Source organism: Perissodus microlepis, chromosome 1, assembly GCF_051167445.1.
Source record: "Perissodus microlepis isolate ML-2025 ecotype Zambia chromosome 1, ASM5116744v1, whole genome shotgun sequence".
Classification (NCBI taxonomy): Eukaryota; Metazoa; Chordata; class Actinopteri; order Cichliformes; family Cichlidae; genus Perissodus; species Perissodus microlepis.
In genome coordinates, this window is record NC_140461.1 from 16,490,530 (window position 1) to 16,504,591 (window position 14,062).

A 14,062-nucleotide genomic window follows, 5' to 3' on the forward strand; every position below is an offset into this window, starting at 1 on the left:
GTCAGTCGCGCTGACTCGGTAATTAATTGCCATGTTAAATCATGCTAAATTATTTAATCAGGGAATGCAAAAGGGCATAATATTTCAAGGCCATGCAAGATAATGATATCGAACAAAATTTATGTAATAGAAAAGGGAATCTATGGACTAGTGGTCCTGCCTTAATGATTTTAAACAATCCTGAGGCAGCAAAAGTTTTTAATTTGTTATTCATCAAGATACTAATGAATAACAAAAAGCTATTAAAGTCTTCATATGTCATCATTAAGTAGATTTTCCTGGTTTTTAACCAGCTATATGCACTTATCCTAAGACGTAACAAGCCCATGATTTACCTTTTTCCACCCTGCGGTCTGTTCTCGCTTCATCTGTTATAAAACAAAGCCGGGCTCCAAGTTTTCAGAGCACAGAACATTTGCTGTAGAGGTTAGTTTGGAATTCTTGTAGTATTTTTTTTCATTCATTCATTTCTGTTGCAAATTTGGTAGTGTTTTGCCTGGTCGGTTCAGAATACAACAAAGAAGGGAGAGCCATGCTGAAGCAATTTCAGCTATGTCAGCATTCATTAATAGTAGCTCAACAAATATAAACCAAACGAACAAATGAAGGTGGCCACCCAGGAGAATAACTGAAAATCAATCAAATCATAGAAAATGTAAATCTTGCTGGGTGGCTAAAAGGCACCAGCCTTCAAGGTGGGAGCAGAGAGAACCACGCTCAGAGAAAAGAAGCTTATACAGACTCCTGATCACGTGAATTCAGTCTGTGAGTGCGAAAACAGAGTCAGGGATTTGTATCAGAAATAAAAAGGAGGAAGCAGAAAGCAGGCCAAACAGCAACTATTGACGCAAGGCCATCACACTAATTAGTTTTAAAAACAGTTCCAATAACATCAGTGTCAGTGACTCATTTTTATAAGACTATTATACTCTCCAATTTCTAAATTTGATTAGGCAGACGTAAAACTGCCAGTATTAATTAAAATCCTGCTATTATTATTACTATGGTGCTAAAATACAGGAAGCATGTGCTTCAAAATTTTCCCAAGTGTCGCTTATCCAGAGATCTCAAGGTTGTTCATTTTTGTTTACTGTTTGGTAACGTCAAAAAATAAGCTTTAGTTTTAGCTTTTTCATAAATTTAGACACATCAATAATGTAAACCGATAGACAAGGAATACTGTGGTTTGACTTACTTTGCCATCCTGTTAATTTAGCTCATCCAAAAGAATGGCTGATGACCTTATGGGATATCGAAGCATCCATCGATGGTCTGTTAGCTCGACTATCTCTTCTGCAATGCCACAATTCAAGTATTGGTCAGATTTTAGTGAAATTTGTGCACAATGATCTGCTAATGGGGCTTCACCGAAACTGTTCCCAAGGTTATGGTCATATTTGTAATTTCACTGGTGCTTTTTCCATTTTTACAAGAATTGCTACTGAAGTTTTTGCAGATATAACTGTTTGTGAGCCTCCGTGGATTTTAGATGTCATTAGTTTGTGTAATACAGCCAACAAATGACAAGAAACAACATAACATTCTTTCTGTACTTCATCTATTACATTAACCTTTCAATTGTGATTGATCATGAGCCGGATGAGCTATTTTCTGATTGACTTTCCATTCAGTATAACAAGAGAGTGGAATATTAGATATACTTTAAACTTAGATTAAAGGGGGTAAAATGCCACACTGTTGCATTTCAAAAAATTGTTATCATGCATCAACTAATACACATAGCTTGTAAATACCAAAACGTTAGCTCTTAAAGCCAAAATCACAGGCAAGTAAATATTGTTAGCTAAATCTAATGTGAACATCTAAAATCATTTCACAGGATAATTTTATTACATGATTATGTGCATCCGTGTATACTGTATCTCTAATAGCCTTAAACCTAAAACTCTCTCACACCGACAGGGTAACCACAATCTGTCCACCTCTATAAATTTTTATATGTTTCTATGCAGCCTCAGACTATAGAGTGGGGCTAGCTCTGCAGCACTGCCTCGGTTAGAGCACGGGGAGGGTAGCCACTGTTCCACTGTCTTTCTTTGCTGTTATCAGTTTTAGGCAGACAATTAGGGGATAGACCATAGTGCTTTGATGTCACTGTCAGCCTCGTGGTCTTTTGAGCCGAGGCTTGATCGGCTCTAATTCCAAGTAGAGTACGGCGTTTGAAGCGAGTAAAAACAACAGTTTGGATGAAGCAATTGTTTGTCCAGCCTTGCTTCACTCTGGAAATAATCTGACGTGTACTTTGCACATACATCGACACTGCATATGTAGTACAGACACAAAATGGGAAGATAAATGTCCAAAAATCCTTCATATTACTAATTTTTTTAGCAAGAGAATTAGAAGATTATTTTGTTATTACATGTTTCAAATATAATAAGTTTTTTGTCAGTAAGATGATTTTTCTATCGTTTGCTTTCATTTTACTGCAAAACGAATGAGTCTCAGTGAACAAAATGAACATACTTGATTGAATAGTCTTGATTTCACTGATATACTAAGAGCAGGCAGCATTTGGTGATGATTTTAACATGAGCACACATCTCTTTTATCCTTTTTTTGCTATGCAAAAAAAAATAAAAATACAGTAATAGCACATTGTGGTAATAGGACAAAGGCTTGAGTGAGCAAGAGAGGAAGGTGAGGTTGTTAAAGCGAGGGATGACATAACCTGGCTCTGAGCCCAGCTTCCTGAGAGCTCACCGCCTTTCTTGTTGCTATGGTTACTTGCAGCAAGTTGCCAAGTGAGGATGGTTCCGTCATCAGCAACGAATCAGAGAAGCCCAATTCCGGCAGAGGCCTGACGGTGTCGAAAATCACAGCACAGCAGAAACTTACAAAGGAGGAGACTCGCAAGAGGGACGGTGAGAGTTACACGCTGATGCAAATACAAATAATTTGCTCTATAGCTCCTTTGCGGACGAGGTCAGGTGTATGACAGGTGTTTTTCCATTCTCTCCTATGCAAAACACTTGCATAGGAGAGACGTCTACTACATTTCTACTGCAGCTATTTTTATATTCTAAAGTAGGTACCTCTTTAGCAATAAGCATAGATAGATCTGATCAATATTACATGAAACAGAGAGTCTGCTGGCATAATACACCGTGTCAGACTAGCAGATGCTGTGACACACTGACACAAACACATGCTTGAACACATGTATTAATGCAAAACATAAAAAAAGCCAAACGACCATGTGAAGTCAGCCTTCTCGTGCTCTTTGAGCATTCTGTGTAGTTTATGCGAAATCCATTTAGATGTTGAATTATTTGCTCTTCTATTCTCGTCCACTGAAGCTAAATGTTCTATATGTGGTGGATGTGAGTGAAATTAATCTAATACTCTTTAAATTAGAGCAGGGTTGCTCGATTATGATATTCTTAATGCTTAGATTTGAATAATTCATCAGCTGAGTTAAGGGAAAGCTAGGACTGAATCTAGTTTGTCTGATGCTGAACGAGGAACTAAAGTGCAAAGTCAGTTTTTCTTCATTTATCACAGAGATGCAATGCCACAAGTTTGGAAGCCAAATCTATCTTTGTGATCTATTGTCTCCATCCAAAAACTCATTTGCTGACACAGACAACTGATGTTTGACATAATCCCAAGTGTGAAGAGGTGACAGGAGCCCTTGGGTGGGCAGGCGGGGGTGGTTATCAGACAGACAGACAAAGAGAGAGTGTGACCGTTTATTCCTCTTTGACTGACAATGTAATGATTAGAGGTATTTGTAGTCTTTTTGTGAGTGAACTCCTTCTCTGTTCTTCAGATCCATATGACACCTCCTCTGGCTCCCTGCAGCTTATCTCCATAAAGCCAGTGGCAGCACAGACCAACTACTCACATCCGGCATCCTCTGACCGCAGCCAGGACTCGGCTATTGTCAATGGAGAGGTGATGCATATGCACACATCCTCTCAGTCGGATACTTTTTGAACAAAAAAAATGTGTCATAGAAGCTGGAAGACATAGAATTCTGTCCTTGCATACTTCTCTCTTAAGTTTAAAATCGCCAGGAAAAAGTTGGCACAAGGTCACATCTTTCTGTGTGCTACCCACAAATAAGCACATTTTTAATCAACATCTGATATTTATAGGAACCTTATCCAGCTGTCATTTCCAAGAAGGATTTCCAGTAGAACATTTTTATAAAACTTACAGTGAGTCTAAAGAAGAACCTGGAAGTGGATGGTTCAATAATTTATTCTTGGGTTTTAATTTATTTTTCATGTCAGTTGTAATACTGAAGCAACATAATGAATTTTTAATAAGGGTTCATTTTCTATTCACACCTGCCTTCTAAGACAAACCTGTAACCGCATACAGAATAACCTCATGTCTGCATTTGTTCTGATTGTCCCCTGTTCTGCTACATCCTGTGGCCTACCCTCTCTGCAGGTGAACTTGGCACTGAAGCAGAAGTCAGACATTGAACACTACAGGAACAAGCTGAGGCTGAAGGCTAAAAGGAAGGGCTATTATGATTTCCCGTCCACCAATGGCAGCAGCAGTGGCCGGGCTGTGGCACAGAGACAGCGACACGGTCATGAGAGGGCTGCCGATGAGCATGGAAGACCGCTGGAGCCTGATGATGAGCGAGGTTCTACTTATGTCAAGTCTCACAGAAGGTGAGGGGAGAGTAGGGAAGCAGCTGGAAACAAGATTTTACTGACTGTCAACACAAAGAAAGATCCATTCTTGCTTACAAGTTTGACCCACCACATGTATCATGTTCTTCATATTGGTTGATTGGACTTTTAATCATGGACCGCTAGCAATCTCTGCTCACCCCTGCTGTGCCTAATTAGCTTACCTCTATAAGTGAAAGTGCCTCCTCTAATACTGTTATTATCCATTTATGCCATAGTAGGTAGTGGGAGTCCCATTGGGCCTTTCTGATTAGACTGATCCAAATTCAGAGCTTCCCTAATGGAGATAATTGAGGGTTTTGGATGGACCACTATGCTGGTTCTGTCCTGTTTCAACCATACAGATGCACAAAAACATGTGTAGTACTTGTACTTTACATTTAGACATCAGAATAACTCACACTCATCATAACCAGCAATGTTCAAACCAGAAAGTGGGTTTGTGTGTTCACTTGATGACCATTTTACTGTGAAAAAAATAAATGATTAATTATTAAATTATTATTAAATTAAATTATTTTATTATTAAATTATTAAATTATTAAACAATTATTTGAAATCTGTCCCAGAACTTTTCTTTGATATTCTTGGGATTTTCTAACATATCACATCTCATCCCTCTGTGTTAACATTTCAGGTAGCTTGTATATTTTTCCTCGCCCTGTTCATAATGTCTGGCTCAATAAAACCTGTAAGGTTTATTGTCTTCCTTCACCCATCACTACTTGCCACTGCGGGGAAATTAAAACTGAAAGAGTAAATGTTTTAAGTTAATAACAAAACCAGATTTGATTTGCACTGAATCCACTCTTTACTCTAATTGGCAGGCACTCGCAGGTAGGGCAGGCGGCCTATCGAAGCAGACAAAGCTTAAGCAGTCCGAGCCCCGGAGGAACAGAGATGGACCTGCTTGTAATGAGAGAGAGACCCAGGAGAGGCATCCGCAACAGTGGCTATGATGTGAGTTATATTTCAACACCCTGTCTGCCCAACTAGATCATCCAGCTAGCAGTTAAAAGATAACTCTACACAGGTTCAAGTCTATTTTAAAAAATATGCACCAGTTTATTAAAGATTTGGTAATTTTAACTCTTTTTGTTACTCTTGTCCTTGCTGCCTGTGAAGCGATCCTCTGATGGGGAATTAAAATCCACAGGCTTCATTGTGAGTAAAAGATATTTCCACAGTTCAGCTAAAACTATAATGAGGGTTCATCTGTCTGTGTTGGGCAAACAGAATGCATGTCTTTCAAATTTCCAGTTAATTTTAGTGCAAATTTTCCCCTTCGTATTTCTGTAGACATTGTTAAGCTGCTGTGCAGCTGTAGAGGGACACTTAAGACAAGAGGAAATTTTGTACAGACTACCAGCAAAATGGGGGAAGAGCAGTTTGACAAGACTAAAGCTGTTTTTCACATTTGGCACTGCAGCCCTGAACCTTTCTCGACATTATCCCGCAGAGCTGTATGCGAGAAGCGCATGTCTGACTCAGTCGGAGAATACAATAGGTAATTACCTGGAGAATTTACATCGGGTGAGTGGACGCCGTGTGTCTTGCCTCCTGCAAGCTCTACCCAGGCAGCACCCTCACCTGAACCAAACAGAGTATTTCCAGAGCTGAGAACGCAGCTTTCCTGTAAGAGAAAGGCTTCAGTTAAACATAGGGATGTGTTAGAACACATTAAAAGGCGTTTCTGCGCAGCCATTTTACACTGAATTGCATTAAGAGATCATATCATGTGGGAGTATAACATTTGTAAAAGCCTGCTTAAAGACAGAAAAAGATATTTAAACTTATTTAACAAAGCATTTTAGCAACACTGAAACAAATGCTGGTATTTATTAGATGTATTAATACGAGGTAATTTGCAACCTGTGTGTAGAAGACTGCACAAGTGACTTTTACTTTTCTGATGTATTACTGTTCAACGGTGCCCGTGTTTCTCATTCATTTTAATAGTAATTAAAGAAAAGGTTGCCTATTTGCACTGAATTAAAAGATCAAAATCAATCCCTGCTGGAGTTCAGCCTTATTCTCCATGCAGCAACAGAGCTAGAAATGAGTTATAGTCAACTCAGGTGTGGTTTCAAGTGTGCCCCAGCCTGCTGAAGGTAGAAAAGTGGTTCATTTATAATTAAGAGCTAAGATTTATTGGGTCCTGTCGTTTTGATATATAATGCATCTCAGGAAGACTGGTTTATGTCCCTACTGTTTTATTGGTCCATTATGGTTCTGTGTATGGCTTTTTTCTGTCATGAAGACCGAACACGGGTATGGGAGCTTCTAAGAGCAATCAGGCAGACCATTCCTAAAGAGGGCTTTCATTCTGAGCCAGTGCTGGAAATATTTCTCTGAACTTCCACTGACCTGACAGCCATCTGACTTTTCATGGGAGAAAAATAAAAGGGTCTACTGGCTCTTATAGCTGTAGTGTGGGCGCCTATGTTGAATGTTACTGTTTTATGCAATTCTGTGCCTTTTCTTCTGTTGCAGGTTCAAATCTGGTCTGGCAGATTTTTGCTTCCAATTTAAATAGATCACGTGTTTGAGATGACTAGCTGGTATCGCAAGCAAAACAGTGTGTTGAAGTCTTTGTTACCAACCTTTCAGCTCTGTTAGAAACATGGCACAGTGGCCAGTACAAATTACAAGATCCTTTCTCAGAACTCATGGCCCTGTACATTACAGAGGGCCTCGTGTAGCTGCAGGCTCCATCATTGCAGATATATTTCTCTGATGTTCTGTGTTGCAAGAGGGGCTGATTTATGAGGTGCACCACACTAGGTCTCCCATGACTAGTCTGTAGTCGCACAGGAAGTAGGACAGCCTCAACTCATATTAATTTATCACTAAGTATGAGGACTGATTTCATGTGGCTAAAGAGAAAGTAAGAAAAGATGGAGGAGATTAAGTCTGAGAGTGGGATACATAGAGTTGAGAGGACAGTGGTTATGTATAAAGTATCAGTGGCCCTTCTCCTAAGCTTACTGTAACCAAACTCATAACAACATTGGATTAAACTATTCCAGCAAATTAATCTAGTACACTCAAGTGTATGTTAAACAGCCTCTTCTAGCTCAGTCAGCACTTTGTTTGCAACCAAGTGACAGAGTTACAAAATACATTACAGGACTTGTATCTGTTAGCATCCTGGCAATTCAGTGTGGAAAGGCTACGTTTAAAAGTATCACAAAAATTTGAAAGTCAAAGCATGCTTTCCACAAACCATCAGCATAAAGCTACCGTGAAACTGATGCTTTTATTCTCTGAGGGCTAAAGTCATCACTGGTGACAACCCTAACCCTAGCCTAAGCTCTAATCATAACCCTGTATTTTGGAGACAGTAGACATATTTTTTTGAGAAAAAAATAGGCTTTGATGTGTCTCAGTTGGAATGATCATTTCTTTGTGACTTGATTGCTAAAATCTTAACTGTCAACCTGAGATTAGGGTTTGGGTCACCACAGATAATTTCTTAGGCCTCAGAGGGTTGTGCCAAAATTGCATATCTCATCAGTCTTGTTTGTATGTTGCTTGTAACTGTGTTTTTGTTGTTGTTGTTGTTGTTATTTAAGAAAATGAAACAGATAAATATAGGCTTTTCTACCAAATGTACAAGTTGTCAGACTTTGCAAAAGTATGTTTAGTCTCAGTTCACAATAGTTTCTCTACGGTAACATTTTCAGACTGAGCCAGAGTTGATTGAGGAGACAAATGTTGATCGTATCATGGGACCGCGGGGATACATGTATGGACGGGGCTTGAAAGGCCACTCAGAGACATCCACTCTCAGCTCGCAACCGTCGATTGATGAAGTGCGACAGCAGATGCACCTGCTGCTAGAGGAGGCTTTCAGTCTGGCTTCAGGGGGGCAGTCCACATCTGGAAGGCACTCCCACCACCACCAACCAAACCACTACAACCCTGCGCCGCCTCCCCTCCCTTATGCAGATGTGGTGACCAGTGCACCGGGTACAATGAGCTCTGGACAGGGAGGCCTCCAGTGGGTGCCATCTTATGGTACAGATATGTATCAGTGTAGCCTGCCTAAACCAGTAAGTTGCCTGAGAATCACTTGTGCTCTCTAATACCTGTAATAAAGAAACGTTAACCCTAAATGGCTTTCACAATCTGTTTAAGGCCTTTCGCTTCACCCAGCTTCCTGAGGCCATGGGTTCTCCTCCCCCTTTACCACCTCGCACTGGGCCCCCTCCTGGGACTTCTCTAAGACGGTAATGCTGAAGATATACACGAGCACAGCTGCAGACAGACCGTCATGCTGCTGCCTGTATTTCCCAAAACCCATAAGATATTCAACATTTATTCATATTTAAATGCATATTCAGGGACTAGATAGTCACTGGGTGATGTACTGTGGCCAGCGTGATTTTAGGGCTTGTGTAAATTTTAATATTGGAGCAGTGCATTGAGAGATGGGAAGAATGTTAATAAGGTGCCCACTTTTTCACTCAGCATGTGTCTGCCATCTAGTGGTGTAGTATTGCAGCATGTCTTTGTTTATTGCCTCTCCAATCTCTTTCCAACTTAGTTCCACTTCTGACTTGGGGCCTAAGGGAAGGAGCTTAGAGACATCTGTCGCTGAAATGCAGAGTCAACATGACAACAACCCATATGGGCCAACCACTAGAGCAGCACTTCCATCTATCACTGCAGAGCAGCCTGTGTCCAACTACTCAGGTAAGCATAAGAAGGAGATGACTTTGCATTTTAAAAGCAACCCACAGTGTGTTCCAGTGTGCTTTAATGCCAACATTACTTTTTCAAGAATGGAAAAATATTTGGACAAATTAAAATGCTTGAGGTGAAAAGCTGAAATTTATGAACCCACAAACGAAATGAGTCAGCGCCACTCTCTCTTCTCTATTTTTCACAGGAAACCCAATCACGGCTGTCTATGCCATCCCAGCCACGAGGCCCGGTTACTCAGAATACTTTGTGTCCACACCGCCCACCTCCTACCACAGTCCCTCTTGGATGTCTTATCCACCTGAACCCGAGGATGTGCCGCCACAGTGGGCAGATTCTGTAAGGAAGCTCATTTTGCCCGAAGCACCCGAGCCTACTGCAGAATAATTAATGTACAGCGGCAGAATGTCGTTACCAGATGTCGGAATTAAACAGGACAGTCCGGCTTAAGCTGTTGTCCCATAGCTCCAAGAGATCCTTGGACTAATATTTAGATCTTTAAAATAAACTCCTCCAAATGAATTTCTTGAAGGATTAAGAATAAATCAAGACTTTGAACAAGTTAGAGAATGGCTACAAACATAACATACATGTAAGGTTGTTTTTTTTGTTTTCTCTTATTTTCATACAGTTTCCTGAAACACACTATTAATATGATAAAGTATATTAGATAATATTAAAATGCTTCTCCATAAGTTCAATTCAAGCCTAAAGAGCCATAAAGCGTGGTACTGAACTGACATGAATTAATAATAAAAAGTCACGTAGTTGGGATACCCCTCCCCATTAAACATTTTTTTGTCCTTTGTCTCATTATGGAACTGACATTGATCCAAAACACATTTTCTGCCCAGTCTCTAACTTTGAAGATGACTGGGACTCACTTAACTTGGTAGTTGTTAAGCACAGTCCTAAATTTTCTTTGTTTTTCATTACAATTAGAAAGGCTCCATTTGTCTTGTTAGATGTGTTATTGCAACCCGTGTGGCCTATGTGTCCCTCCCTCCCTGCACTCTCCCTGTTTGTATGAAATGTTTTTTGTCTTTTTTTTTTCTTGTCTCTTTGCCTGTTTCAACCAAATGCATTCATGCAGTGTCTTTTTGCAGAACCAGTGTCATTTAGAAACCATTTGCTGAACTGAATTTATGGCTGGCGTTGAGTGGACACAACAAAACACTGGGGTAGTTGAGCACATTTCTTAAATGAACACCTTTTTAAAAAATTTACCGTTTGCTTTTTTTCCCTTTTTTTTTTTAGTTTTGTGGTGTGTAATGCTGACACTTAAAATTTGTGTCTTCATGCAAAAGTAGATTTTTGTTCGAAGCAATGTTTTAATCAAGTTGCATCTTAGTTTAATATATTTGTAGAGCTCCACACTCATTACTTTCCTTGTTAAGTTGGTCCATTTTTTGTATATTTTGCATTATCACCCATTCTTTTTAATTAGTGGTTCAAGAGAAACTGTTCACTCAGCAAGATGGAAAACTAACGAATATTCTGTCTTCTAACAAAGTCATCTTTAGTGGGCAGTAGTAATGATGTTTCTGTATTTCTGACGTCCTGTTCATCTTGTTTTTCAGGTGCCCCTGCCTGGGTACGTAGAGGCTTTTCCTCATCCTCGCTACCCACAGGGGAGCCCCACCAGGCTGCCTCTGCAGTATAACCAGACACTGGAGCAGCCACCACCTGCCCCAAGCACATCATCCCAGCAAAGTCTACCCCAGGTGCTGAAGGACATGGACAGTATGCCCCTGAGCAGCCTCTCCACCTCTGCACTTGTGCAAGCTATCCGACAGGAGGTGGCAAAGCTAGCGAAGAAGCAGAATGACATGTTTGAGTTCTAGGTTTGATTCTGCTCCCATGTGTGCAGGACATGCACACAGTGGTGGCATTCCTATGGACAGATTTTTGATGTTTGTACTCTATAACAGACTGATGTTCTTTATCCACTGATAATCCACTTATTGATTTCTTTTCATACACCATTGATGTTTTTTTAGCTCCTGACTTTAGGGAAATGAACAAAAGATTATTGCCATCCTCTGTTGATGATGTCCAAAGTAAGTACACACATCTCTCTGTAGATATGTCAATAGGAGACGCTAAATATGGAAAATGTCTTTTTTTTCCATGATCACAATTTTTTTTTGGTAATCAGAGTTAATTGAGAAGAGACATCCCCGTAGCGTTATTGTCTGTACTGAGAGGACCAAATTCTTCCTGTCAGATGGGTAAGTATAAACCACAGTGTATATGAGCATGTACAGTATAAGGACATTGTGTATCTAATCTCCTTTTATAGAACGTTAGCTTGAACAAGATGGGCTCGATCAATATCTGCTAATATCCGAATCCATACAATATCAAACCAGTGCATCGCTTTTTAATGTTTGTTTGCAGATCACATAATAACACCAATAACAACAAATGCTTGTTATCTTTGGTGGACTAATATTGTTTTTCTTTTTTTAGTTTAAACTAGTTTCTTTAAATTAAGAAATGGTTTAAATACAGTGAATGGGTATTTGTGTTTTCAGTTTAACCCAAGTTAACATGACGATGCATCCATGATGATGTGACTGATGAACTGTGTATCTCCGTGTATGCAAAGTGAGAGAATCATTCATGACTGCAGTATTTGTTGGGTGTTCAAAAAGTAAATTCACTTGGTTAGCATTAAGAGACCTTTCCTTTGAACAGTAATAGGTGGTTATTATAGTATATTACTGTTGTCAAATACTTAACCATATGTTTGGCTTTTTTTTTTTAATGTCGAAAACACAAACACTTTGGCTTTTGCAAACCCAAATGAACAACGTTGAAGTCAAATTTACATGCTCAGCTGGATTTTTATACATTATTATTTGCCGATGATTCAGCACACCTACTCTACAATTTCAAATCCTTAAACAAAATCCAGTCTCTTAACCGCTAGTAGTATCGGCATCGTTTCTTGTAAAGTTCAACTATAAAGATAGTGAGTATATGCTTGTTTACTGCCCCTAAAGCATCTCGATGGTCTCAATGAGCACATTTAATGAATAAAATGCCACGTTTGTTTAAAGTACTGACACATAATGAGGTTCTGCATCACCGCTCCCATTCAGAGGTTTAAGCGCACAATCCATCATGTCATGGTTCAGAAACAGTGTTCAAGATGAACATATCACTGTGGATCATCATTGTGCCCTGGAGTCATGCTATAGAAGACAATTACCTTCATTTTTTGGGAAGTTTTCATATGTAATGAAACTAAGCCAGGTCACACATAACAATATAAAACATGTCTGCCAACCTTGAAAGTTAAAATGTGAGTATTAATGATAGTGATCCAGGCCCAGTAAATACAGGATATATAGTATATAAATTTACAGGTTAAATAAAAGACCAAGCCTTGAATGGCATAAAGGACACTTATTACAATTATTTTAGCAGGGACAAGAAGAAAGGCGGTCACGATTATTCTCTGGAAAAATGAAAAGAAATCCTGCTGACTTTTCTAATGGGATGGGTTTAATTTAGCCAAATTAATTTGGCCATCTTTATTAACTTTGTCAGCCTCATGTTAGGACACCATATTAGGCCCCAAAACAAATGTTTAAAACTCCCATTGAAGGAATTCTTTCCTCATATTTCACTGTGGCATGAAAGGCTCTAGCAGGTTAGTTTGAACTCTTCATGCATAATTGCTTGCACGGGAACTGAAAGTGGAACTGACTGAAGATGAGTGCATGTAGGCCTACACCAGGGATGCTGCAATATATTTGTATACACACTGAGATGGTATAGATTGCCTACTTTTACTGATATTCACGTGGAATGCTTTGCTGATTATATTCTGATCAATGCTGCTGTGGGAAAGCAGTCAGCGGTGACATAAAGAGTGAAGATGCCTTCAAATCATTGTTTCCTTTTATAGAGCAGTATTGCTTTTTCAGCAATCCTGGATGAATTTAGCCTTTTTGCCTCATGATTACTTAACAAAGTCTCCTTCTTTTCCAGTAACTGTTCTTTTATACTCATCCCTGTTGATGTGTATGTAGTAATGAAGAAATCTTGTCTGTCCTAAACTCAACACAAACTGTCTGCTTGTTTTTATTAATTTTACTGATTATTCAGACAAGCACTTGTGTCTTAAAAGCTGTAGGTAATACAGTGAAACCATTTTTGTGAGTACCAGAAGTGAAGACCTTTCCACATTCTCATGCTGGATATCTGAGAAAACTTAGTGATATGAAACAAAGGGGTTTTAGGATATTATTTGATTTGAAAAAAGATGAGTATTTATTCTCTAAAATTAAATGCAAAGTGAACTAAATCTATTAAAAAAAAAATCACTGTTTTTTTTCTTCCAGGCTGGTTTCTTATTTCTCTTCATCTGTTTGACCTTGTTAGATTCAATGATCCTCTCATATTACTCTGACAGAGAGATGAAGAGAATGATTGAGAGCGACAGAAGTTTTAGCCCAGATGATTAAAATGGAATAAAAGGTTTTATTTGGAGAGCAAATCAGTCCCTCCATCGTTTTTTACCCCGAAAATCAGTTTACCTGTCGAGCATTATCGAAGAGGTCAGAGCAACTTATTGTGTAACCATGTGTGTAGTTGTTATCTTGGTATCCTAATTTACTACATGTTCCGTAAGACATGCTAACATGGAGACACAGACGTGGTTGATGGTA

General features: G+C 39.2%; 1 protein-coding gene across 3 annotated transcripts in view; it reads left to right on the top strand.

Annotated features, from left to right (window-relative positions):
• The window catches only part of kiaa1549lb (KIAA1549-like b), a 58,264-nt gene extending 44,542 nt beyond the window's left edge, over positions 1–13,722 (top strand). For 2 of the 3 annotated variants that reach the window (XM_084932193.1, XM_084932183.1), the window contains 10 exons: positions 2,755–2,885; positions 3,794–3,918; positions 4,423–4,652; positions 5,501–5,633; positions 5,799–5,837; positions 8,360–8,728; positions 8,814–8,905; positions 9,223–9,371; positions 9,568–9,719; positions 10,961–13,722. In XM_084932193.1, the coding sequence (XP_084788319.1) occupies positions 2,755–2,885; positions 3,794–3,918; positions 4,423–4,652; positions 5,501–5,633; positions 5,799–5,837; positions 8,360–8,728; positions 8,814–8,905; positions 9,223–9,371; positions 9,568–9,719; positions 10,961–11,224 (1,684 nt within the window). In that variant the 3' untranslated portion in view covers positions 11,225–13,722. The remainder of the gene's footprint in view (positions 1–2,754; positions 2,886–3,793; positions 3,919–4,422; positions 4,653–5,500; positions 5,634–5,798; positions 5,838–8,359; positions 8,729–8,813; positions 8,906–9,222; positions 9,372–9,567; positions 9,720–10,960) is intronic. The other variant, XM_084932201.1, reaches the window with a different exon arrangement.
• The last annotated feature ends 340 nt before the right edge of the window (positions 13,723–14,062 follow it).